At 34.3% G+C, this 25,670-nt stretch overlaps 1 protein-coding gene across 3 annotated transcripts in view; it reads left to right on the forward strand.

Moving 5' to 3' along the window:
• Positions 1–25,670, forward strand: part of LOC145294226 (solute carrier organic anion transporter family member 2A1-like) — an 81,259-nt gene that overhangs the window by 32,152 nt on the left and 23,437 nt on the right. For all 3 annotated transcript variants that reach the window (XM_080141333.1, XM_080141334.1, XM_080141335.1), the window contains exons 2-5: positions 10,169–10,296; positions 12,334–12,637; positions 16,311–16,538; positions 23,496–23,582. In XM_080141333.1, the coding sequence (XP_079997459.1) occupies positions 10,169–10,296; positions 12,334–12,637; positions 16,311–16,538; positions 23,496–23,582 (747 nt within the window). The remainder of the gene's footprint in view (positions 1–10,168; positions 10,297–12,333; positions 12,638–16,310; positions 16,539–23,495; positions 23,583–25,670) is intronic.

The raw sequence follows: 25,670 nt of genomic DNA on the forward strand, positions 1-25,670 counted from the left end.
GAAACTGTTTATTTGTGCTTTAGCCGGGGAAAATCAGTGCAAAAGTGTGAACATTTTAAAAAATGGAATTTGCCAGGTAAAGATAAAACGACGGCATTACGAATATGCATGCGTAACGTAATAGCTATTGACTCATGTTTTAATTTTTAGCTTTGCAGCAAACATGAATTCCTTGATTAGCCATTGACATCAAAGTAAAAACGTAGATCGTAAGCAAAACGTTTTAGTTTCGATTCTCAGTGGTGGCGCACAATTAATTTTTTTTTAACCTTTTAATATTAACATATATTCGTTAAATATTATATAATAATAAATAGAAAATCTTCATTAATCAGAATATGATATTTAAGCATATTCTACGACCGGGCAATGTCGGTCGTTCTGCTAGTCTCGTATAAAAGCAAAAAAGCCTATCTAAATATGTAGATAAATCTCTATTATACAAATATACATCCAGATTTTGTTTCACGGTCCTGGATATGACCTAAAATTATATCCGATGGTTAGGCCTCACCTTGCGGGCCTTGGGGAGTGTGGAGCCACCCTTTAATTGCCATTGCTCACAGATCCACTCTGACACGGAGTGGTAGTACCTGTTAGGGTCCCAACTATGTGTTAAATAGAATCTGACTTTAAAAAAATATATACTCCATTAAAAATCGTTCCTCAAAATAACTAGATTCGGCATTAAATAACCTGAAAAAATGTTGATATGCCGTAAAACAAAAACAACCAACCAACCAGCCAGATTTTATTTCAATATACCAACTAATTAATCGCTAGTTCTTTGTATTTCACGCTAAGAATTAATTCACTTTATATTATTTAATTATTGGAATTCTTTTAAGATGAGTCATTTATATATTTTATTTCTTGTTTGATTTGCGGACTTTTATTCTCATCTTTTATTTTATGTTGTTCTAACGACGTTTCGATCAACTATTTCTCTGACCTTCGTCAGATTCAACGTTTTTACCCATTGCGTCACGCGCCCTGAATGGCGACCAAGGTTGGATTTTCTGGTCTTATAAATCCAAGTAAGCGTAGCAGATAGAGACGTAAAATCTCTACAGTTCCAGCATTGTCAATCCAAAGCCGGCCAGATGATTAGTTGGCCAAAACACGGTGAGACGACAACAACTATGGAAGGCAGTAATTAGTTAAGATACAGTTGAAGATTCGGTATTCCTATCTCGTCGTGGTTTACAACTTGACGAAGGCCAGAGGAATAATTGACCGAAACGTCGTTAAAACAACATCTATAAAAGATGAGGATAATAGTTTTCAAATAAATAAATTAAAAAAAAAAACGAATTACTCATCTGAAGGAATTCTAATAACTAAATAATAATATACCATTCGGTACTGACACGATAATGGAAGACTAGATAATAATAAACTTGGATTTATAAAACCTCCCCCACCCCCAAAAACAACCTTGATGGTTTTTCGCGGCCCATGGCGCAGTGGATAAAGGCGTCGATTCTCTACCGTTCCAGAGGAGCATTTACTGAAAATAGCGATTGCATTTTTACCCAAAGTCAGCCAGAGGATTAGTTGTCCAAAACATGGTGACACGACAACACCTATGAAAGTTTACAACCTGACGAGGGTAAAAGGAATAGTTGGCTGAAACCTCCTTAAAACAACAACTATAAAATATGAAAATCATAGATGATTGATGAGCAGAAGTCAGAAGCTCACAGTGTTAATGCTGGAGTCCCTCAGGCGTCCATCCTGGACCCAACTCTCTTCCTGATCAACATTAATGATCTACCAAATCACAACCTTACATCATTCGTAGTAATTTATACTGATGACACTACCATCTATGGTAGCACATGAAAGACTGTAAACGTCCAAGTTATCTCTCCTCTGATCTTGAGAACCTGGTAAAATGGGGAAAGAGGTGGCTGGTTACTTTTAATGCATCTAAAACCAAGCTTCAATATTAACATCATCAACGGTCTGATCCCCATATGGCATCAATTGAAATGAATGGTTCTCCTCTTGGAGAGGCTTCATGTTTTTTACCGTGGTTTCAGCTAGACGGGTGTTTTTCGTGAAAGATTGGCAAGGGGGGGGCAGAGATTGGAGCTCAGACGAGCACTAAAAACAGATAAGATATTAACATATATATACTTGAGAATAAACATAATGAAAAGAACATTCTCTTGTCATTTTTCTAATCATCATTTTCAGAGGATTCTAAGTATGTGGGAAATGGAGTGAACTTGACCCAACTTACTCAGATATAGAGTGCAAAAATATAAAATGTGCAAACTACTATGAAGAACACTTTGCCTCCTTAACGAGCTATAATGTCTACAACAAAGAAGATGAGATAATGTACGTAAAATTTACCATTTACAGAGGTCCTGGATATGACTTTAAACTATATTCGATGGTGAGGCCCCAGTTGTCGGGCTTTGGAGAGTGTGGAGCCACACTTTAATTGTCATTGCTCCCAGGTCCACTCTATTCCGGAGTGGTAGTACCTGTGAGGGTCCCAAATATGGGTTAAATAGAAACCGACTTAAAAAAAATATATATATATATTCTATTACACAATTTTTCTTCGAAATAACTGGATTCAGCATTAAATAACCTGAAAAGGGTTGATATGCCGTAAAACAAAAACAACCAACCAACCAATCGTTTCCAGAAACCAGAAAAAAATGTTGAAAGCTATATGGGAACAAACACATTTGCTAAAGTGTAATATATAATGTAAATAATATTTACAAAAATAAAATAAAATCAAAAACCTCAAAACACCCTTCAAATAGATAACTATATAATCATATCAGCACTCAAATAGATAACTATACAAACTTACAGACACTGAAATAGATAAATATATAATCTTATGGAAATTTACAGAAATTTAAGCATACATAAGTGGCCATCATTTCAAGAAAATCTTTGATAAATGTATTCAAGAGAAGGAACACAAACCGAGTTTATTGTATTTATTTGCTTCCCCACCAAAACAAATTAGGCACAAGGCCGTTTTTAATGTGGGGTAAAAACCAGCTCCCCAAAAAGTAGGCAAAAAGGGGGCACTCTGGTTACCAAAAATAATAATTTTCCCAGTATAGAGGGTTTCTCCTCCATTGACTTGTACAAATTATCTTAAATGCAGCATCTGCAGAACAGGGTATTTATTTTCTTCCCCACTGAGCAAATTAGGCACAAGGCTGTTTTTTTAATGTGATGAGTGAAGGGGAATGGGGACCAACTCCCCGGGGAGGCTATTTATTTGCTTCCTCACCGAGCAAATTAGGCACAAGGCCGATTTTTAATGTGAGGAGTGAAGGGGAAAAGGGGGCCAGCTCCCTGGGGAGTCGGGGAGCTGAATAGTGACAATTGGTATGAAGGGTTTCCCCTACATTGGCAAAGGTCTTATATGTGGGGTTTCCCCCACATATGGTCTTTGCTTGCAGTATCTGTCGGGACAGATACTACACTTTGATCCCAGCCCGGAGGCCAAGAAGTATTTATTTGCTTCCCCAATGAGCAAATTAGACACAAGGCCGTTTTTAATGTGGAGAGAGAGGGGGGAAGGGGACCAGCTCCCGATGGGTGGGAAATGGGAGCTGGATAATGACAATTGGTATGAAGGCTTGCCCCTACATTGACTAAGGTCTTATATGTGGGATTGCTCCATCATATGGTATTTGCTTGCAGTATCTGACGGAACAGATACAACACTTTGATTCCGACCCGAAGGCCAACTATTTATTTGCTCCCCCACCGAGCTAATTAGGCACAAGGCCGAGTTTTAATGTGAGGAGTGAAGGGGAAATGGGGACTAGCTCCCCGGAGAGTAAGGGAGCGTGATAGTGACAATTGGCATGAAGGGTTGCCCCTACATTGACCAAGGTCTTATATATGGGGTTGCCCTCACATATGGTCCTTGCTTGCAGTATCTGCCGGAACATATACTACCTTTTGAGATATTAAATCTTTTATTCAGGCAAAAAAATAACATGAACAAAAAACTTAGGCACAAGGCCAACTCAAAAGGGGGGTAGGGGGTCGTTGGTCATCCTTGTAACTCTAGAACTAAACAAAAGTATCTCTTAGTTGGAATATTCTTTCACCATAATACCGTATTTGCCCTTTCGTACTTGGGGACGTTCTACTTGGCACCCAATTGTTTAAAAAAAATGTTTATTTCCGTGTAAAAACAAAAACGATAACAATGATAATACGATAATTCATTTGTGTCGAGGGTGGGGGAAAAAAACAAACAAAAAAAACACTTTGATTTTGGCCCGAAGGCCAAAGACAACAGAAAAAAGGCAAACCTCTTAAACAAAATTAAATGTAGATAGCAAATTATCGGACGGTTGAATCTACAAGTGTAAGGCGCCAAAAATAATTAATCTGACATCTGTATTCTAACAATGACGTATCTCTACAATTATATGAATGCAAATTTGTCTGTGTGTGTGTGGTTGAGTTCGGTCTTTATAGAATCCGAAACAGCTAAACAGATTTTCTTTAGAATTTACCGAAATTTAGTGTATACGTCTGTAATTAATCTAAGTTAAGTTTTGTTTCAGAATACCCCCGATAATTACCAATAATCCGTAATCGAACGCGTTATTCTAATTTATCTATCATCGGTAAAGCCATTTTTACCATGTAGTCGCTTAGCAACGGGTCGTAAAAATTCTACTGTGGGTATGTTAATAGAGTGTTTTTTTTTTCTTCGTGACGTGTTTGTAGGTTCAAACTCTGCACGTAAGTTTCTTAACTTTTTTTTTCATTAACAGCAAAAAATTGTATAAGGCTTGAAAATTTACGTGTATTTTTTTTTGTTATTTTTTTAAACTTTTTTGCATGACATGGTCTGTAGGTTAAATTTCTTAAATTTTATTTTTCATTAACTGAAGAGAAGTGTATATAAAATATAGGAGTGTGAAATATTCGTTGCTCATCATACAATCCCGGGAAAGGTCAGGTCTTCCTGCTAGTTTGAAAATAAAACAATATACAATTAAAACGCAGAATTCAAGTAAAAGAATAACACAACATGTTTGATAACAGGAACAAACAAATTCAAGGAACCTGAAAAAATTGAAATTCTGAATAAACCTCACAAATAAGCAAAACTCAAAAAGAGAAACTGTATTCAGACATATCTATAATGTAAACAGTATTTCAAACGTATGTGTATGAGTTTCATGCAGTCCAACCGAATGTGTGTTTACAAGTCATGTATGTTCAATATATATATATATATATATATATATATATATATATATATATATATATATATATACTAGCATGGGTGCCCGGCTTTGCCCGGGTATTTGGAGATGTATGTAAACAGAAAAAACGGTCAGTTTTTTTTTTAAACTTTGACCCCTATTATGACCCCTTAAAATTTATTGTTTTGGGCTCAAATCAAGTTATTAAGTTAGATCCAGGTCCAAGGAATTAATACAAAAATTTCAAGTGTTTAGAACCAAAATTGTCGGAGGAGTTTGGTAGAGTTCTCAAAGGTCAAATCATTGAACTTTTACCCCTTAATCGCCAAATTTCTGGCCTAAAACCGATCACATCGGTTTTTCCCAAATCTCAGTACTCTGTATATCAAATTTCGGGTCTGTAGACTTAAAATTGACAGAGTTATTGCGTAGGGGAATGCACACAGACACACATACACACACAGACACTTTCACTTATATATATATATATATATATATATATATATATATATATATATATATATATATGTACTAGCATGCCGTCCAGGATTGCATAGTCGAAAACACGCTAAAATATATTTTGATTAATGCAGATTTCGAATATCTTATTATATTTTATTGGACTCCATACATAGTATTGAGTTAAAAATATTTTAAAAATTACTTGTGCGCCACCACCGAGAATCGAAACCAACACCTTAAGCTTACGATTCACTTTTTCCTCTGACGTTAATACCTGAGTTATGAAAACATGTTTACGGCAAGGCTAAAAATAAAAAAAAACATGAACCGATAGCTATTACGTTACGCATGCATATTCGTAATGCCGTCGTTCGACTTTCATCTGACAAATTACATTTTTTTAAAATTAATTTTTACACTTTTGCACCGATTTTCACCAGCTAAAATCAAAACATAAACTTTCACATGGGTTCGAATACTCTAGATATTAAGTTTCATATATGTAGATAAAAAACTGTTAGGAGTTTGGTAGACAAAATTCGTTAAACAAATATATATATATATATATATATATATATATATATATATATATATATATATATCTTCTTCTCTTCTTCTTGCTCGTCCGTCGGAATCGACGATGACCAAGGTATCAATCAATTCGGCGTCAGGGGTTTGTGGGTCCTGAGATGGCTGATGAGGCCAATCCGTGCTCGGCAGACTCTTCCACACTCTGGACACGTGAAGGCGGTATCGGCAGGCTGTGAACAGGCAGCTCTCTCCTTCCTCCTCTTGCGCTTCTGCTGGTCGTGTGTCATGCGTTGATTCTCTGCCCTGTCGGCTCCTAGGCTGATGACGCAACGCCAGGCCGAACGTTTAGCAGCGCGACTCTCCCAAGACTGGGCGCTGATGTCAAAGTCTTTTAGGGACGTTCTCAGACAGTCTATATATATATATGTATATATATACGCATACGTATATATATATATATATATATATATATATATATATATATATATATATATACGCATGCATAAATATATACAAAAAGAGGTTTGTGCTTACTATAACCTTTTTACGCAAATATTACTCAAGCATAAATCATGTAGAATATCTGCATGAATATAATTACACGTAATAGTTTACTAAAGGTGATCATCCTATGAGAAAAGCTAAAAAAATTAATAAGAAACTAATTAAAATAGATGTTTAAAATAATTTGCAAATTAGCTAGGTCCTTTGCAGATGAATGCAATTTCACGACCCATATATAAAAAAAGTTGTAAAACAGGGTTTTAATATGAATATTAATATACACAAACAATAATATATATATATATATATATATATATATATATATATATATATATATATATATATATATAATCATGTAAAGTATTTCGACTGAATTTGATTTTTAAATAACTTATCGTGGTTGATATGCTATAGAATCCAAACAGCCAAATTAAAATTGTTTATAAAATGTGTATTTATTGAAACTTTCTTAGTTGTTAAATATTTGATGTTTTAAAAATATTAATTTGTTAGATGCATAAATCTGTTAAATGTGTTGTTTACGTACATAAACTGCTTAAACTATTTACTTTCTTCAACTTTTATAAAATTCGAGTCGGCGTTAAATGCATCCAAATGGGTTGATACGCTATAAAACAAAACAGCTAACCAAGCATCAGTAGGTAACTTGAAGCATTTGTATTGATTTTAAGCGAGCATTTTCTATACTAATATATTTTGGACTATTATTCTCATCTTTATTAGTTACTAGACCACCCGTGACCCGTTGGGTCAGTACGTTATATTAGCTATGGAATTCATGTATGAGCGTGACACTTGTGGCATAAAGAAAATAGTTTTTTTTTACATAACAGAAGCATTTCTATGAAAGTATATTAAAATGAAAAAAGAATATAGATAGATTTCTATGAGTCGTTCTGTTTATTATAATTGTTATTTTTTTTAAATTACAGTTACTGAATTATAAGTGGTTGGTCATACTTATAGGTAAATATGCACTGAACAGGTATCATAATCCTTATTATAGTTAAATTCAAATTTTGATATATCATCTTTTAAATGAAATTGTTAGTTGAAAGTACAGAATAATAAAAAAAAAAACACTCTCCACATGTTAATAATGGCTTTTTAAATAGAAAATGAAAATAAAATGTAACTTTTTTCATTTAATTTAAGCAAACATTCAGTACCCATTGTGTAAAGGAAAACACTATTTAATGTAATAGAAATGTGTGCATTTACCGATTCAGCTTTCCGTTTGGAAATGTAAGCAGACGACTTTAAAAAACATGGGAAGAAGAAAAAGAAATTTTTTTGTAATAACGCCCTCTAGTAAAAAGGTCTGCATTAGTTAAGGGGGATAACTCTATCCAGTTTTACATCGCTCTCTTTTTCTCTCTCTCGCACATACACGTAACTATTTCTCGCGTACGTAACGAAAACAGAGGGAGTAGGAGTGTTGAAATCTATTAGAGGGAAAGTGAGAGGTGTTTTCTTTCCATAAATTGTATAGGGTAATATTTCATATTATTAATAGATTCATAGATAAATAGATTTTATAATATATATTATAATTATCTATGAATCTATGTATTATTTGTATATATAAATAACTATTTGATCAAATTAAATGAAATTGTTTGTATTAAAAGCGATATAAAAATTCCGGAATTGGAATAACGGATTGAAGACGTTGCTATTTACGCATGCGCAACCGGATGTTGAAAACCGGAAATCTGATTGCAAACATACAAGATCCATAGACTTTTAGTATTATATAGATTGTTTTTTACGACATTTTACATCCTTAATCGCCTTATATGCATGTCATATTGGTACAGTGGTAACGTCACCGGCTTTGAATGCTTCGGTTTCGATTCTAGCTGATGGCAGCTAAATACTTTTTAAATCACGACTCTAGAACAATATATACAAAACCTTTACAAATTAAAATATCATATTTAAGTGTATTTAATGTCTGGGCAAAGCCGCTGCCTCTGCTAGTAAATGAATAATTCTGATTATAATTTTTATCTTGGTTTTATTTGAACAACGTTTACATCATTGAAACTTCCAACCATTTTCACGTGTATCTTTCGAACTGGAGAATTTTTTTGCCGAGTTTAAGTAGGACAGGATAATTTTATGATGGTTTAAAATTATTTTTTCGTTAAGAAACAGATTAGTTTGATTTCCCTTGTCCGTCTATATCGCACGATTTCGCACTTAAAGACAAGAATATATCTACTTACATATAAAAGGCACCTTATGTGTAAGTATATATCTATGTGCTTGAGAGAGATCCTTGTTGACTCCGCAACGGCTAGGCCTGCTTCATATTTTGAATTTGACACACATGTACCATACGTGCCTGGGAGTGTTCCTAGATAGGTTATGTCTCGTAATCCATCCGATAAGTATCCGAAATCAATAATCGAAGAAATTCCATTTAATAGGGGCACTCTTACAAGTGCATTTGAGAAGTTGTACAAACGCAAAAGCAATACAATAAACAGTAAGCGGAACTGCAGACACTTGTGCTCCCACGACGTAGACACCCTCAACAAACCCGACAGGCAACTAAATCCCCCCCACACAGTAGAGATCCCTAGATGTAAAAGATCTTTCTACTCCAGTAGTTTCTTCCCCAGAACCGCTAGACTCTGGAATTCCATTCCAGGTTCCTGCTTCCCTAACTGTACTGACATGCCGAAGTTCAAGTGCAACGTGAACCGACATCTTGCTGCCCAAATCCCAACATAGTACCCCAGTAGTTGCTGCCCCTGATAGTAGCTCCCTACACCAAAGTGGCAATGCGCCTTTTTTGGGGTGAAAATGTAATTTTAAAAAAAGTACATAATCAGTAGTTACTTTGGTAAGATATAAACACGTTCAAAGTGAATGTTTCTGTTTAGATCCCAAATAAACCATTGTACTTGACTTTTGCAATTAAAATTATAATTCAAAAAAAAAATAAAATCAACAATAGGTTCTCTACAGTGTAATATAGACTACAGTGAATTGTGAGCTAAATCACTGCGATGAGGTATGTGAAGCTTTTTCCTGGTGCACTGCGGTGGGTTCCTGACTAGATTACAAAGTCGATTGGTTAAATTGACGAATAGGCGAGTTAATCGATTTCAATGACAATAAAAGTATTAAAAGTGTGGAACATTCATTGATCTTCATTTAATCCCGAACAACGTTGGGTCTCCTTACTAGTAATACGTACATTAGAGATTTACGATTAGTTCGAAGATTCGTTTTATTCTCTATTTATGATATTCATCAGATTCTGAGTTGGTTGAATATGATATTTGACACAGTTTCTTTCATTCCATGGAACATGTCAAAGGTCACATTTAACGAGAGTTATATTCTGTTTCGAGTGAGAATTTCTGCATTCCCCGTCCACGTATTAATTATGCATTCTATTTCTATGACTTCAGTGTATCGCCAGCCGAAAGACACAACACAAGAATCGAAGACTTTCCTGCGAGACGCAGAGACGGTAGAGGCATACTGTGGTACAAAATCGTGTCAACCAAAATGTTTGCAATGCTGCGTGAATATCAAGGTAATGTGACAATTAAGCTACACTTTATAGACGCTATATCTGTCTTTATTTCTTTTTCTATGTATCTCTATGTCGGCCATCTCCCTCTCTCTCTCTCTCTCTCTCTCTCTCTCTCTCTCTCTCTCTCTCTATCTCTCTCTCTCTCTCTCTCTCTATATATATATATATATATATATATATATATATATATATATATATTAGCAGTTCCGCCCGACTTTGCTCGGGCCCTATGTAGTGTTCATAAAGTTATGCGCATATGTATATATTAAAAAGTGTGAATATGTAAAGTAATGCCTTTCTGTATAATAGTCTTCCTTAACTACCATAGTGAAAAGACAGACAGACGTTTTCACTTTTGTAGATATATAGATGGATAGATGGATAGATTGGATACAATATATAGTAATGATTTAAGAAGTACAAAAAAAAAGATGCATGCACCAACACCAAGAATCGAATCCGAAACGTTCAGCTCACGATTTATTTTGGCTCTGCCGTCAATGACTGAGCTATGATAATATGTTTACTGCAAGTCTGAAAATTAAAACATGAACCAATAGCTACTACGTTATGCATTCGTAATGCCGGCGTTCGACCTTCTTCATTTTTTTTAATTTTCACACTTTTACACTGATTTTTTCCGGGCTAAAACCCAAATATAAAGTTTTGGATGGATTCAAATACCTTATATATGAAGTTTCATGTCTGTAGACTAAAAACTCTAGGAGGAGTTGTGTAGGCAAAATTTGTTAAACAAAATATATACGTATATATAAATATATATGGAAACAATTTTGTGTTTACTATAAATTTTTTATGCAAATGTTATGCAAGTATAAATCATGTAGAATATCTGTATGAATTAAATTACACATAATAGTTAACTAAAGATGATTATTCCATTAGAACACCGAAGCAACTAATAGGAAATTAATTAAAATGAATGTTTAAAAGAACATGCAGATTAGCTAGATCGTTTGCTAGTGAATGCAATTCCACGACCCAATATATAAGAAAATTGTATTTTCTTTTCAAACAAGTAGAAAATAGGGTGGTTAATATAAATACCAATACACATAAAAGAAAAACGAATTTATAGGAGTATAGATAGATATATATTATACACAGATATATATATATATATATATAGATAGATAGATAGATAGATATTATACCATATCTCTTTCTTTATATATATACATATATATATACATATATATACATATATATATATATATATATATATATATATATATATATATATATATATATATAATAAGATACGTGTGAAAGGCAAATCACAACGCAATATTACGAAAATATTTTTGTTTTATTTGTTGGAAATTTATAATTCATATATTTCGGAGTCAAACTCTATCGTCAGAATTTTGTACCTTTTTTCCCTTCTTTTTTTTTTCTTGTCATATTCCTATGTTAGAGAGAGAAAAATCAGTTAGTAAAGGTCCGTGTGTTGTCTCTCAGCGGCTGTATTTGAAAATGCCCAAACGGTTCGTTGACTACGCGAGATTTACGTCAGAAGGGTGAGTTCTGTGATAGAAGCGCTGATTTAATTCGAATGAAATAAAATACGTATAAGGCAGGCGTGAAAGCCAAATCACAACGCGATATTACGAAAGTAAACAAATCTTTTAGTTGTTTGGATTTATGATTTACATATTCCGACGTCCAAGTCTATCCACAGAATTTTGTACATTTTTTCTCCTTTCTTGTCATGTTGTTATGTTGGGGAATGAAAAATCAGATAGTAAGGGCCGCGTGTTGCTTCTCACCGGTTGTATTTTGAAATGCCAGAACGGTGCGTTGGCTACGCGAGATTCAGATTAAGTTTCTTTTTCTCCCGATTTTAGAGTTCTATGTATTATTACATTTTTGTTCTTTTTTTGTTTTTATTTTTATAACTAATAGCAATATGTATAGCCTATCAGTAATGATCTCTAAGTAGTGCGATCCCCATTATTGCTGCTTGAATTGATCCGGTCTTCTAAATTCTTCATGTTTTTTTTCTTCATCCTGCAGGTGTTCACATTCTTTGTCAGCATCAGTTCCCTACTCTCTTTCTCGCTAACAATGTACCTCAGCTCACAAGTGACGGCCATCGAGAAACATTTCAACTTCAACAGCAGCCAAAGCGGATTTCTGCTCTGTAGCAATGACATCGGATTTCTTGTATCTGTCCTCATCTTCAGCTATACTCTTAAGAACAGCCACATACCCAGGGTGTTGGGCGTCAGCACCGTCGTCTATGGAGTGGCCGGTATCGTGTCCTCCATTCCTTATTTCTTCAGCCCGGTGTCTTTCATCAGCAAAAACCAAACAACAGGTATGAATCCTTGTGGTAACATTTTGGGCATAGTTGTATTGGAAATGATTACAAAGATTTAGGCGATTATATTTATAACCAATGGGGATAAGAACGAATCAATCATGTACCAGAATCGCAGTATTACGTATTCTTGGTCTATTTGAATTTCTTAGTTGTAACTTTACGGTTTGACACAAATAATGGATCTCTCATATAATTTGCATTCTTCAGACTAGTGTCCTCATCTTGAATGCCATTTTCACAACGTTCTGATCGATGTAAGCTCTGGCTTTCTTCAGGTGTATATTATCGAACCCTAAAATATTTCTTTTGAACTCGGAATCTGGCGAAACTTGAGAAATGAACCCGTTATTTACTTCACGGAGGTAACATGCCCTCGTTCCCTCAGTCATAAATGGATACAGGTCCTTATTATATTTTTCGGTAGCCTACACTGAGAATTGAACCTTCAACACTCTCAATTATAAAAGTGATATTTTCCACAAGGTTCAAGGTTTAATTCTCAGTGTGGGCGACCGATAAGTACAATTGTGAATTACTTAGGACCTCTACTCTGTCATGGCTGATGGAACGAGAGCATGCTACCCTCGTGCAATAAATAAAGGGTTTCGTTTGAAATTCTTTCCAGATGCACGAGTTTAACAGAAACATTCAAGATTTCGACAATATACGTCTGAGGAAGGTTGGAGGTTACATCGACAGAAAAGTTGTAAAAGTCGCACTCAAGATGATAACAGTAGTCCGAATATTTCAAATAATATGAATACCCAATCATCATCTCAAAATTCAGAAACATAGAGGATAACTGTTTTATGCGACTGGATTAATACCGTCGTTATTTACATGGAATACTTTACTACCCGAAGCTTCTTTGATTCAAAAGAACTGCTAATTATTTCTTAAGGCAATTACATTTAACGTTTACAATTATTTTCAACATGGTACAGTTATTTCTTTTTCAATCTTTTTTTTGAGTTAATATTCTTACTACAAGGATAACTTTCCACCCAAGTCCCCTGAACACCTTTTAGAAAACTGTTCATGGATGGTCCGAGGACGCTATACAACATCATCGACTGTAGCAATTTAGTTTCGTTTATTCTCCAACTAGCAGGAACGGAGCCCCAGCTTTGCCCGGTCGTAAAATACGCTTAAATATGATATTTTAATTTGTCCAAATGTCGTATGTATTATTATAGGTTTGTGATTTTATAAGTAAAAAAAAAGTATTTAGGTGAAATCAGCAAGAATCGAAACCGAAATTGTAACATTTAAAGCTGGGGTCGTTACCACTGTACCAACGTGACACACATTTGGACTGATTAAAAATAAACTAAGATAAATGTACAAAATGTATGGCTATTTTTTTTAAATATTAACCCTTTTTTGGCCCTTTAACCACTATTTTAACCGGCCACGGGCCCATAAAAGAACAGCATATAAAAAGTCCAATCATTTGAGGACCCTAACACTGCTCTGCGAGCTTTAGTTCCGGAAGATAGTTTGAAAATATGAAGAGAGACAGACAGACAGAGTGCCTTTTATATATTTGATCATTACTATTATATTATTTTTTCAAAGCTTTCTCGTTTCGAAAAATGATTATTCGAAACAAGTTTTACTATCTTCACATTAATGGTAAATTTACATAATTGTCAACTTTTCCGACTTAGAGTCAATGGTGAATATGTTGTTAAGTGTCTTAAAGCTATTGAATAAGCCAGAATAGTGGGATCGTTTTATAGACAAATTTGATTCTCGATTTTCAATAATAAGGTTAAAAAGAAATTAACTGCCTAAAAAAATAAAAAGAATCTCATTTTCAGTTGGCGAGTGAATGGATTAAGCGGAAAATTGTAAGTCTCAAAATGTATCAAATATACACCTGTTCTTTTTGTTGGGGGGGGGGGGTAAAATCCTAAACAAATAACATAAACAAAAGGCATCATTTAAGAAATTAAAATGAACATAGGAAATTTATGTAGTAAGGAGGACAGGAATAGCGAGCGTCGGTTTTCCGAAATTACCAGAAAAGTCCGCTAAGAAGAGCCAAGTCTCGAAAGAATCAGGTTGCCGTCTATAATATAAATCTCACCTTTCTGCTTAAATGTATGTATGCGTGTATGTATGTCTCGCACAAACTTTCGACAGACGCGATGGATTTTCACGAGATCGGTATCACTTTGAGACTCAACCTTTTGGACGTCAAATATCGAAAAATTGACCTAAAACATTAATTTCATCATTCTCAACTGGACACTTTTCTACAGGGAGGGGTCCCGGTTTTCGCCGATATTTTAAAAATTTATCCCCTCTTTTCGATAGTCTAGCCTTAGTTTAAATCTATGTCACTTCTGATTTGGCGATGGGCGCAACAGCAAACACGTCATGTTTTTTCACGTTCTTTTCCTCCTTCGCGGTACAGGTTCGAGCCTGCCTATCTACTACCACTTTTTTTTTTGCTCAACACACACACCCAAACACCCTGGCAACGCAAAACGCCCAGGCTAGTAAAATAAATAGGAAATTTTTTGAGAGGATAAAATATACCTAAAAGGCAGGCTCAAAGTAGCCTAATAATGTTTTTTTTTGTTATTTTATTTATTCCATTTTCACTCCAAACAAGGCAGAGCTACACTTTGGTGTAGGCGGCTACTATTGGGGACATAAGTTGCAGGGATACTATGTAGGGAGTTGAGCAGCAAGATGAATATTCACATTACACTTGAACATCTGCATGCCAGTACCGTTGGGCAAGCAGGGATCTGGAAGGGAGTTTCGGCGTCTAGTAGTACCGGGGAGGAAACTATTAGAGTAAAATGTTTCTTACATCTTCATCCTGTAGGGGTGGGATTTTGCTGCTTGTTGGATTTGCTGGGGGTATTCACCTCGACGGAATACAAGGCTGTGTAGTTCGTCAGAGCATCCACCATTAAAATATTGTAGAACAGGCAGAGGGATGCAACATTTCGTCGATGGGGCAGGTTGGAGCTTAGATGACAGTTCAGGACCTATCAGGTTGGCGATTCTATTTTGAACCCTGTCCAGGAGTAAGAGACTAGTAACAGATGCACAAACCCAAATGTGACACACAATACTTCATACATGGCCGAAAATTAGCCTTGGATACTTTCAGACGTGAGTAACTTTCTAGCACGGTAGGGAGAGCCCGCCTTCTTCGCAGCGATCCTGGCAATGCTCTCAATGTATTTGTTTCAACTCATGTTCCCTGTAAACATAAAGCCGAGAATTTTAAAATAAGTACTTTCAGATAATGTATCTTTAGCAATAGTTATAGGTGGTGGAGTAGGTTTCTTGTAATTACTGAAAGAAACAAGCATAGTTTTGGCGACATTGAACGTTATATTCCATTTTTGTCCCCATTCCATTAGAGATTGAAGGAGAAAAAGAAAAACTAGATAAGAGTTGGAAAGAAATAACCTCGCTACGAGACAAGACTCTATGTAAACGCAGGTCAGATTAAAGAACGAATTTCTTCCTGATACTAAAGAGTACCGCTACAAAACATTACAGGTAAATCAACGTAATAATTTGTATTTATGAATTTTGATGCTGTTTAATATTATTTCTAATGTTATAGCTTGAAATACTTATTGTAAAAAGTTTTTTTTTTTTTAAAGTAGATTCAATAATGCGTTTCTATTTTCAGATCCTGACTCAGAAACGATGCCTGGCCTTTGCAAATCCGGGAATCTCTTACCTAACGAGACGGCGTATTGTGAACAGAATGGCAATCAATACAAATCAAACATGGGGGCGTTCGCCGTGATTGCTATTGGTATGATAATGCAAGGTCTGGCAAAGGCGCCTCGTTCGCCGCTGCAAGCTTCCTACATCGACGACAACGTCAAAAAAACGAAGACAGGGGCCTACATGGGTCAGTTCAAGTATGAACCTCATCATCACCATCACCCTAATAATCATCAATAATTAACAATACAGTATCAATGCTATTTTGATCAAGATCAAAGCGTAGTATCTGTTCTTCAGATGCTGCACTTCCATTTCTTGTTCTCTTTCGGTGAAGGAGCAGTCCTTCATGACTGAGACAATTTTTTTTTCATTTTTGTACCTTTTCTACACGTTAAAAGCGACCCTGGTATCTAACTCTGTCCAGTGGGGAGGCATTGTAAATAGGTATATATATATATATATATATATATATATATATATATATATATATATATATATATACAGACAGAACCATTGTTGATATGAATACTTCTTTTTGCTTATAAAATATGCCAATGTGTTACTCTGAAGCTGCTTCACATGTACAAAGAATCTCATTCTATTTATCTTTTAAATCATTTCATTTTTACATAAATTGTCGTGAAATTGTCACTGATTCCAGACATATTTTATGATATAGCTTGATGAACCATTATACTCAAACTAAGTTAATCAAAAGTAGTTTGCTCTAAGTTTTTTACCCTATGGTTTTAATATCTCCCGCCTCTCTCACTCTCTTGCCCTCTCTCCATAACCCTCTAGAATGAATGGCCTATTACAGACAACCGAGAATATCATCACAAGTAGTAATACTATTTAATCCATAGCTAATGAGACAAACAAGGATAAACTCCTACAGGGCCCGTTTAGCAACGTGCGGTCGGGCGTTCTCGCGGAGGAGAATTAGGCCTTTTTCTGTTGACTAATGCTGGGTGTTGTTGTCGAAGTTTCTGCTGCATTATATCCATTTGTCAAGAGTACTGTAATGTTTTCGCCAGCATTCAAAAAACTATAATGAATTAGACGGGTCACACACTACACAGTCAACATGAATTACTTTTGGTGCAACTCTTGCTTGGGAAAGTGTGGTGGTGGTTCACCGCTTGTTGTGCAGAACTCACTTTTCATCGAAAATCAACCAGGCGAGAAACGGGTCGTTCTTGTTTCGTGAAAAAAAAAGAAGCTGACACTTTACAGCGTCGTTTCTTTTGGTTGTTGTTCAGTTCGTAAGACACCAATTTATTCAGTTTTTTGTCTTTATTATCTCTCTCGAAGTGTGAAAAATCGTCGTATAATTTACGTCTAATTCAGAAGCGAGTTCTCGAACAGAGGTGCGTGGATTGGCATCGACTAAGGCTCTTAATTGATCGTTGTCAACATCCGCTAACTAATCACTAGTATCTCTCGTTGCCGCCACGAAGTTTCTTAAACAACCAGTGGTTATGTGCTTTCAGTAGTAATTCCTGGTCCAAACGCATCATTGATATAAAGAGCTGTTTCAGTAGCTTTTCGGCCTAACTTGAATTGAAATGAGAAAATTGTGCGAATTTGCTTTTTTCCATCTTGTATTCAACGTTCTGAAAAGAAGACAAAGTAGTTTTAAAAAGGATTGTAATTTATACGATTCGATAGAGCAAACAACCCTTATTAACAAGATATATAAAGTAAAGGTTTTTTACCGGGAACTTTTTCTGAAAATATATCATTTGAAATCCAAATTAAAAATTCCGCAATAACTTTCTTCTGAAGCTGATATATATATATATATATATATATATATATATATATATATATATATATATATATATATATATATATATATATATATATATATATATGGGTTTCATTGCGCTGAATCAATCATAAGAGGTTGGAAAGAGTCAGCGCAAATTCATCAGCGACATTGAAAAACTGAAAAAATGAAAAATTATGGGGGATTCATCGCAATGAAACCGCTGGTACGATTTTGAAATATGTATATATAGTGTCGTAATAAATATTATATATATATATATATATATATATATATATATATATATATATATATATATGTATATATATATATATATATATATATATATATATATATATATATATATATCCGCTTCAGAAGAAAGTTCTAGCGGAATATTGTATCTTCATCTCTCACATCCACGATCGCGCATTTTATTGGATTTTTTTCATCGCCTCCTGACACCCTATATATATATATATATATTTATATATATATATATATATATATATATATATATATATATATATATATATATATATATATATATAAAAGGACCCCAGGATACGGTAGCTCTAGGATACTTTATTTCAGGTTACGATAGAGATGCAATGTATTCCCAGCCCCTGGTTACCGTCTTATGCCCGCCTTACGATGTTAATCACAATGTTCTTATATATTTATATATACATATATATATATATATATGTATATATATATATATATATATATATATATTTATATACACAGACGCACTCGCACACAAATATATATATATATATATATATATATATATATATATATATATATATAATAACATTATGAGTAACACCGTAAGGCGGGACAAAGACCGTAACCAGGGGCTGGGAATACATCGTTTCTATATCGTAAGCTGAAAAAACGTATTGTATAGTAATCTATTCCAGACAAAGATATCAAAAAATAAAAACTATTTAATTTAATTGTTGATAGTGCTCAATAAAAAGAGCAGAACATTATTTTATTCAATTGGGTAAACCTAATTACTATATGGTGGTACATTCAGTTTAATGGTTTTATCTAAAAAAAAGTTTCATCAGGAGACAGACGCCTCTGTTCTTTTTATTATAACAACAATGGCGAATAATGTACCTAAATTAAAGAATATTAGCGATTAGTAATAATCTAACCTCTTCTCATTAATAGAAGGCAAGGCATGGAAGGATGGACTTCCCAGAATTGCACAGAAGTCACACCGTAAAATCAACAAAAAACTCGATCATTACATTAATAGTCTAATCTGATTTTGGGGTCACCGGACAAAAATTCCTAGCCGCGAAAGCAGTCTAATTGATATATATTTTCAAATCTCACTACCCAGCTCTATTCACGTACCAATCATTATCGAAGTAAATCAGTATTTTTCGAAATTTTATATAGATACATAAAATAGTATATAATTTTTAAAAAAATAATATATATGCCGCTCCCCATTAAAAGGGGGTACCAGATTGGTCAATGGGAAAATTATTCCCTAACAAGTATTTAGGTAAAAATGCACTCTCGTATAAATACTTGAATTCATTCAAGAAAGTATCGCTAATAAAAAAAAAATAAAAACATCTACATAAAAACACGGTACATTTAGTGGTCAGACGAGGCAGCCACGTGGTAGAGGTTTAGGCTTCTTATCATGGGATCCCGATTACGAGTCTCGCTAGATTCAGCCACTCTGGTGAGTCGTAGACGACCAAACACGTGTCAGTGGATAATTATAGATACATAAAATAGTATATAATTTTAAAAAATAATATATATATGCCGCTCCCCAATCAGGAGGTTCCAGATTGCTCAATGGGAAAATTATTCCCAACAACCATTTAGGTAAACATGCACTTTCGTATAAATACTTGAATTCATTCAAGAAAGTATCGCTAACAAAAACCAAATAACACACACACACACACACACACACACACATATATATATATATATATATATATATATATATATATATATATATATATATATGTGTGTGTGTGTGTGTGTGTGTGTGTGTGTGATGCTACCACAGTTAATCAGATCTGGAACTACCTCAACACAGGATTGAAACTCAAGTGACAGCAAGCCCATCACACTATTTGGCCGGTGCTGAAATGTGTGATTGTGCATATTTAAACATTATCCGAACGACTTAAGCTCTATTTGTTTATATAAATATCATTGCTTTTTCGACAGCGGCAGTTTGTTATTTCGCTCCTCGATAGGCTCAACGCAAGACAAGGATCATGTTTAGTCATTCAACTTCGGTTTAGTGTTTTTATAAAATGAAGCTTTATACTGTCTACTCGTCACAATGTGTGTGTATGTGTGTGTGTGTGTGTGTGTGTTTTTTTTTTTAACGTAATAAATACATTGCGTACTTTGTTTCTGTTAAAAATATCAGTATCTTCTCTCTGGTTTACTAAAAACTGAGCTATTCACATATTTCTTGTAACTAGACCTAAAATTATTACCTTAACACAATAATTACATCAATGACCTCCCTAAACACATATTAAATCATTCGTTGACATCTATGCTGATGACACGACCATCTACGGCAACACATCAAAGGCTGTAAATGACAAAGTTCTCTCTGATTTTCTCTCCTCTGATCTCGAGCGCGTGGTTCAGTGGGGGAAGTCGTGGCTGGTTACCTTTAATGCATCTAAAACCAAACTCCTATCTTTACATCATCAACGCTCCGATCCCCATCTGGCATCAATTGAAATGGGTGGCTCTCGTCTAGGAGAAGCCACGTGTTTTGACAAGCTTCTGGGTGTGTCCTTTACTACTGATCTGAAATGGAACACGTACATCAAGTCTGTTGCCAAGGTCGCTGGAAAGATGGTGGGATCCTTCTACCGCTCCAGAAGATATCTCACTACTTATGCAATTCTCTATCTATATAAAAGCCAAGTACGTCCAAGGATGGAGTACTGTTGCCATATCTGGGCAGGAGCTGCTAAAAACAGCCTATCCTGCCTTGACAGAGTACAAAATAGACTTCGTGGTTAAGCGGGGGATGCCCTTTTCTCTAGCCTGCAACCTCTCTCCCACAGAAGAGACGTTGCGAGCCTATTCTTGTTTTATCGTTATTCCCATGGCAGGTGCTCGTCTGAACTCCAATCTCTGGTCCCCCCCTCGCCAATCTTTTACGAAAAACACTCGTCTAGCTGAATCCACTGTGAAAAATTTCCCCCACTCTTTATCTGTGCCTAAATCAAAACGTGGATTCCATGAACAAAGCTTCTTTCTTAGGCACAGATAAAGAGTTGGGGGAAACTATTGATAGTGGGCTAAGCTGAACAGGTGTTTTTCGTGACAAACACAAAGAGTCGTAAAAATAGATCTAAAATTAATCTATATATCAATAAAAGTGAAAATGCCTCTGCGGGTGTCTTTTTGTGTACATTTCTCTACCAAATTACTCTGTCAATTTTCAATATACAGACTCGAGATTTGACATAAGGGGTATTGAGATTTGGAAAAATCTTTTTAATCAGTTTTCGGCCAGAAATTTGGCTGTCAATAGGTCAAATTCAATGATTTGACCTTTGAAAACTCCACAGCACTCCTTCGCAAATTTTGGCTCTAAACACTTGAATTTTTTTTATGGAGGTTACTTGAACATGGATCAAGCATAATTATAATATTATAGTTTTAACATAATTTGCGCCCAAAACAATAAACGTTAAAGAGAAAATATTAGGGTGAATTTTTTTTTATAAAATTGACCTCTCAGCTACTTTTTGGTCTAAACATTTAAAATTTTACGTAAGATGTATTCAGACATGGGTCAAGATTTTTAATCAGTTTTTAGCGGAAATTTTGTCTGCCAAGGAGTAAAAGTTAAAAAAAAATCATTTTATTTCTGGTCTCTAGCAAACTATTCAACAAATTTTGGGTCGAAACATATGAAATTTTACATAGAAAAGTAAGACATGTAACAAATTTTTTAATCAGGTTTTGGGCGAAAATCTGGCTGCTAAAGGTCAAAATTTACGGAGTTGACTTTTGCAGACTCTACCAAACTCCTCCGCCAATTAGGGATGTAAACGCTTTAAATTTTAAATGGAAGTAACCTGGACATCAGTCAAACATTTTAATATATATATATATATATACATATGTATATATAAGTGTCTGTCCGTCTACTGTCTGCCTGTCTGTCTGTGTGTCTGCCTGTGTACATTTCCCTACACAATAACTCTGTCAATTTTCAGGCTACAGACTCGAAATTTGATAGACAGGGCAGTGAGATTTGGCAATATCTTTGTAATTCATTTTCGGCCAGAAATGTGGCGTCAAAGTTCAACGATTTCACCTTTGAGAACTCTACCAAACTCCTCCGCCAATTATGGGTATAAACCCTTGAAATTTTAAATATAGGTTACTTGGACATTGATCTAACTTAATAATTTGATTTGAACCCCAAACAGTAAATGTTGTGGGGCCAGAGTAGGGGTCAAAGTTTTAAAAAAGTTTTACCTCCTAGGTCGCTACCAAATTACTCAGACAATTTCTGGTCTACACATTTGAAATTTGATATAAAGGGTATTCAGAGATAAGTCAATCTTTTTTATCAGTTTGGGTTGAAAATTTGAGCTACAAATATATAAATGTATGCATCTTTGTTTGCATGTCTGCCTAAAACTTTCGACAGAGGCGACGGATTTTTACAAGAACAGTATCGTTTTGAAGCTCGACCTTTCAGACGATAAGTACCGAAAAATTGGCTAAAAACATTAATTTCATCACCCTAAACTGGCACTTTCTAACAGGGAGGGGTCGCTTTTTTCACCTATGTTTTCGAAAGTCATCCCCTCTTTTCGATTGTCTAGCCTACGTCAATTCTTGTCTGGCGGTGGTCGTAAGAGCCAAGACGTCACTTTTTTTTTTGCACATTCTTTTCCTCCTTCGTGGTACGGATTCAAGCCTGCCTTCCTACCCGCTGGTAATATATATATATATATATATATATATATATATATATATATATATATATATATATATATATATATATATATATATAAAGCTGTGCTGAACTGCTAGTATCTTAACAAAATAATTATAGCTTTGATGTTATGTCATAGATTTATGATTTACGTCATATTTTAACACATTAATACAAACATAAAAGTCATAAAAATAAATAAACATATGATAAAACCTTACCAATAGCCCTTGAAGTCTTTTAATGATCCAAGATAATTATTTTTTATATACTGTGTCTTTATCAATTTACATAATCCTTTCAGCCTAGCATAATATGCAACTGTAATTTGAAAATAATGGGTCTGTTGAATTCGAAATTTTTAATGAAAGTATGTTTTTGTTTTACCACAGGTACAATTATCGGGATTTCGATCCTCGGTCCAGCACTTGCGTTTATGTTAGGCGGACTTTTCAGTAGTATATACGTTACTCTTGAAGGTAATATTATGTTTTACTTTCTTTTCAATATGACTTTTGTTTCGTAAATTCATTTCGAAGTGCGTGGATTCTGTGTGAATGTGAAAAATGTTGAAAAATACGACGCTATGATTAGTCAGGAAAATCACGTGGGGTAAGAATGAGGACATTTTTAAAAAAATGTTAAGAGCATAAGACTAAGAGGTTTTAAGAGGATACTTAAATTTAAAGGAAACGTTACGTAGATCAAATCTTATACAAATATGAAATATATGAATTTGTAAATTGTTTGACTAATATTATATCCTTTATTAATTAATTTTGCTCGTCTTGAGTTGAATATTTATCTTGGAAATACAATTAAACCCTGAGATATGGCACTATAAATCAGTAACGAAATACACATAAGTATATAGTACACATAAACATAATCAAATAACATTATAAATAGTACTGCAAGGCGAGACAAATACCTTAACCACGGGCCCAAAAAAGCATTATATTCCACACTGTAACCTAAAAAAAAAAAAAACGGATTCTAGGGCTACTGTATCCCGGAGTTTTATTGTATATGATTGGTTGGTTGTTTTAGTTTTATGGAATATCAACCGTTTTCAGGTTATTTAATGCCGAATCTAGTTATTTTGAGGAATGATTTTTAATGGAGTATATTTTTTTGAAGTCAGATTCTATTTAACCCATAGTTGGAACCCTAACAGATACTACCACTCCGGGTCAGAGTGAACCTGGGAGCAATGGCAATTGAAGGGTGGCTCCACACACCCCAAGGCCGACAAGGTGAGGCCTCACCATCGGATATAGTTTTAGGTCATATCCAGGACCTATTGTACATGAAGGTCGCTCCAAAATAAAAGTCTCTCATTTTTTTTAATAAGACAAAAAGTTTAGAGATATGAAGATGTCACAAATTTAGAGATATAAAGAGAACAATAAATAACAGGCGACCTACTGAGATCCAGAATGTGTTTTTATACATAATTGTTATAATTCTCAATGCAATTTTGCCCGGGATTCAATGACACTTATATGTTTCTGAAGCAGCTTCGGGACAGGGGTTGTTTTTTTTTTCAGAGTCTCATACTCAATCCTCCCTGATTCATGCAGGGATGTTAAAAAACGGAAGGCATTACATTTTGAAAAAAAAAAGCAATATGTATATATATATATATAAATACATATATATATATATATATAACTACTTAATTTACTCACATAAAATTAATATACGAAAGTATATATTTATGCGTAAACTTTAAGTACTTACATCAAAAGTGCTCAATACGTAGGTAGAGCTAGTTAGTAAGTTATAAAATATGTATTGCGATTAAGCTACACTGAATATTCCGCGTTTCATCCACTCTAGGACTCTTCAGCCTTACGCGCGAATTCTGTGGTTGTTTGTCGTTTTTATATGCGCATATTCTATTGCGATTTTAGTTAGCTAATCAGCTTTCTAGTATCTACCGCGCCCTTCCTATCAGCCAATGAGCATGCGCTTATCGGACAAAGACCTATTTGACCTCTGGTTGACCTGTTCCTTTGTGTGTGCTCTATTTAGCCTGGATATTTAGTTTCTTGATCTGTTTTAAATCTAGGTTAGTGTTTTTTATGTTAGTTTATATATAAATATATAACAGTACATAGGGCCCGAGCAAAGCCAGACGGAACTGCTAGTATATATATATATATATATATATATATATATATATATAATTTTTATTTCATTTCAATAATCTAAGAGATCAACCTAGATAAATAATTATAATTTTTCCATTATTGTTAATTTTTTGTTTGTTTGTGTGTCTGTTTGTAAAATTATGCATATAAATATATATATATATATATATATATATATATATATATATATATATATATATATATATATATATATATATATATATTCAATATTATCGTTAAACGTGTTTCGGGCTAGATGGCACATTCTTATCAGTAATTAATTTACTTATGAGTAAAATTCAAAAACTATATATACTAACTCTGGTCATTACGTTTTTTCACTTCAACCAAAATTTTTTTTAGATATTTTCATATATTCTTTTGTAGATCCTGATTTGAAAATTCACATTT

The sequence above is a fragment of the Euprymna scolopes genome, chromosome 15 (genome assembly GCF_053919585.1).
Source record: "Euprymna scolopes isolate OS-2025 chromosome 15, ASM5391958v1, whole genome shotgun sequence".
Lineage (NCBI taxonomy): Eukaryota > Metazoa > Mollusca > Cephalopoda > Sepiida > Sepiolidae > Euprymna > Euprymna scolopes.